This window comes from Penaeus chinensis, chromosome 29 (assembly GCF_019202785.1).
Source record: "Penaeus chinensis breed Huanghai No. 1 chromosome 29, ASM1920278v2, whole genome shotgun sequence".
NCBI classification, from domain to species: domain Eukaryota; kingdom Metazoa; phylum Arthropoda; class Malacostraca; order Decapoda; family Penaeidae; genus Penaeus; species Penaeus chinensis.
The window spans coordinates 6,559,525-6,562,024 of NC_061847.1; the positions used below are offsets into that span (position 1 = coordinate 6,559,525).

The 2,500-nt window shown below is 32.6% G+C and overlaps 1 protein-coding gene across 9 annotated transcripts in view; it reads left to right on the top strand.

The window, feature by feature from the left end:
* Window positions 1-2,500, top strand: part of LOC125040834 (cholinephosphotransferase 1-like) — a 25,895-nt gene that overhangs the window by 725 nt on the left and 22,670 nt on the right. For 5 of the 9 annotated variants that reach the window (XM_047635579.1, XM_047635587.1, XM_047635586.1 and 2 more), the window contains exon 2: window positions 243-946. In XM_047635579.1, coding sequence (XP_047491535.1) covers window positions 725-946 — 222 coding nt within the window. In that variant the 5' untranslated portion in view covers window positions 243-724. Of the gene's footprint in view, window positions 126-242; window positions 947-2,500 lie in introns of all 9 variants that reach the window. The other 4 variants (XM_047635584.1, XM_047635582.1, XM_047635583.1 and 1 more) reach the window with 4 other exon arrangements.

Below are 2,500 nucleotides of genomic sequence, written 5' to 3' on the forward strand. Positions count from 1 at the left end.
AAGTTAGGCAAGATAAAAAAGGGAATTTCACATGACATGGCATTTCATAAGCTACAGATTATCTAATAGCAAGGTGGAGTTCAGACTGTTTTTGCTGCTTGACAGAAGTCATGATTAAGTTATGGGTAATTTAGTTGTCTTTTTTTTAGTTATATTTTACTTACAATTAATATTAGTTGTGCAATAGTGTAGTTGATATAACTCGTAAAATAATATACATTATTAATTTTCTCTCTTTTCAGATACAGGTTTCTGCATTTCCAATTAAAATGTGAATAATGAAAATGTAAAGACATTTAGATAGTAAAAATAGAATGATTTGATTTTGAGGGATTCAGTTCATTCAACATTATATCTTACTTAGTGCTCTGGTTTGAAAAATTAGACATTCCTGATAGTGCTTAAAGTCAATGAAAAATAAAGAGAAAAAAATAATTATGTTTAAGAAAGAAGGTGTGTCTTTGAAAATTAGTTATTCATCGTAAACTCCAGTGTGGTGAACGGAGCAGGAGTGAAATGAAGAAACAAATTGAGTAGAAAATTTTGTATGTTTCTTTGATTTTTTTTTTTTTTACTTTTTTCTTTTTCTTTTGTCCATTTCTTATTTGGTATCAAAGTTGCTGTAAAACAAAGTGAGTGACTGCAGACCACAGAACTAAGTACCTCGGAAGAGAGTGTATTTTTTTTTTTTTTTGGCGTGGAAAAAGAGGAAGTGAAGTCCACCATGAGGCAGTTAAACGATTCTCAGTTACGGAGGCTTGAGGAACACAAGTACTCTTGCATGTCGGTGTCATTGATGGACCCTTTGATGCAGAAATGGTGGTGTTGGCTAGTGGAACAGTGCCCTTTGACCCTAGCACCCAATCTGATCACCATTACGGGTCTTGCTATCAACATTTTCACCTCACTAATTCTGGTTTACTACAGTCCAGATGCAAAACAGGAGGTAGGTAACTCACGGCAGTCTGATTCTGTTACTGAAGTGTTTCAAGAAGGGGAGAGTGAATAAGTTAGGCACCAGTGTGAATATATATTTGTTATTATGTATTACTATTATTACTCCATGGAGTGTATCAACTGTTCACAGGTTACTATTAAGAATTGAAAGAAAGATTGCTAATAGAAATTGAAAGTAATATAATATTAGCCTATGTCCTTCATATTCCATTAAAGGTAAATGGTAAATTTTTAGGAAGGTTTACAGGATCTGCCTTGCCAAATCATATGTGGGATTTAGATTTGTTGGCTTTAATTACCTGCACAAACTCTGCACTGATTGGGGCAAGATTGTGGCAGATGTGTGGATGTCTTCTTAATATTTATCCATTAATCTTTAAATTTCCCATTTCCTATTGATAACTCCCAGTTTATTTCTTTAACAGTTGTGGGGTATATTTTTTTATTGTTAGTCTATATATAACTTATTTTTCCTAATGAGGATGAGGGTACTTCATTTACTTGAGACCCGTGGTTCCCAATTTTTTTTTGGTTGTTACCTACTTTTCATATAAGATACTTGTCCTTGTCCTACTCTAGTAAATACGGTAATTTTATTGATTCCATTTGTTATTTTTCCTTTTGTTAAGTACTGATAAAGAAATGTGTAGGTTACCTTTGCTAAATATAAGGTTACTGAAATGGTACTAAATACCGTAAGTAACATAATGTACAAAAAAAAATGTCCAGACAATAAATGGTTGTTTCAACAATAAACAAACAAAAAACAAAGTAAAACAGCTTAGGAAACCTTAGAATTTTTGATGATTAAATTATTTACTACCCTAATACATCATAATGTCTTGTTTTATGTCAAGAACACACAATCAGATAAAAAAGGTAATTACACAGGCCGAAAAAAGGGATGTATTACTAGTGTCTGGCAGCAAGGCATTGCACAAACCCATATAGAACCTGTAAGTTCCCTCCACGGACTGCCCAACTGTTAAACTCCTTTAGTTTTATATATACACATCCTCAGATCATGGGCCCCTACATTCTGCTACATGGCCCCCAGTTTGGAACCACTGCTCGTATTTGTGTAATCTTCACCTGTCTCATTTTTTGTTAGTTACTTTTTTAATTCTATGTTCTGCTTGCCTTCATTTTAGATTTTATCTTGTGACCCTCTTTTATGAGAGACAAGATTCTTCCTTTTTCTTTATTTTTCACTGAGGCAAAGATTTATTTGACAAATTGGCAGTAATTGATGGTTGCCAAGTAGATAATGTTAATTATTTGAGAGAAAAAATAAATAGTTTGGTAGGTAGGTAGGTAGATAGGTAGGTAGATAGTAAAGCTTCTTACACAAGGAGATGAAATTCTGAAGCAAAATTTTTAGTCCATTAAGGGTAATAATGGTATTTGGTGGTTAAGCTTAGTCTGCTGTTTTGTAAATTATTTTGGTTAGTATGAAATTATTCTTAAACAATCTCTGGTACATTTTATTATTAACAATTAAATTATTTGTATTGTCTGAATAAATGCAGCCACTTTGTTCTTG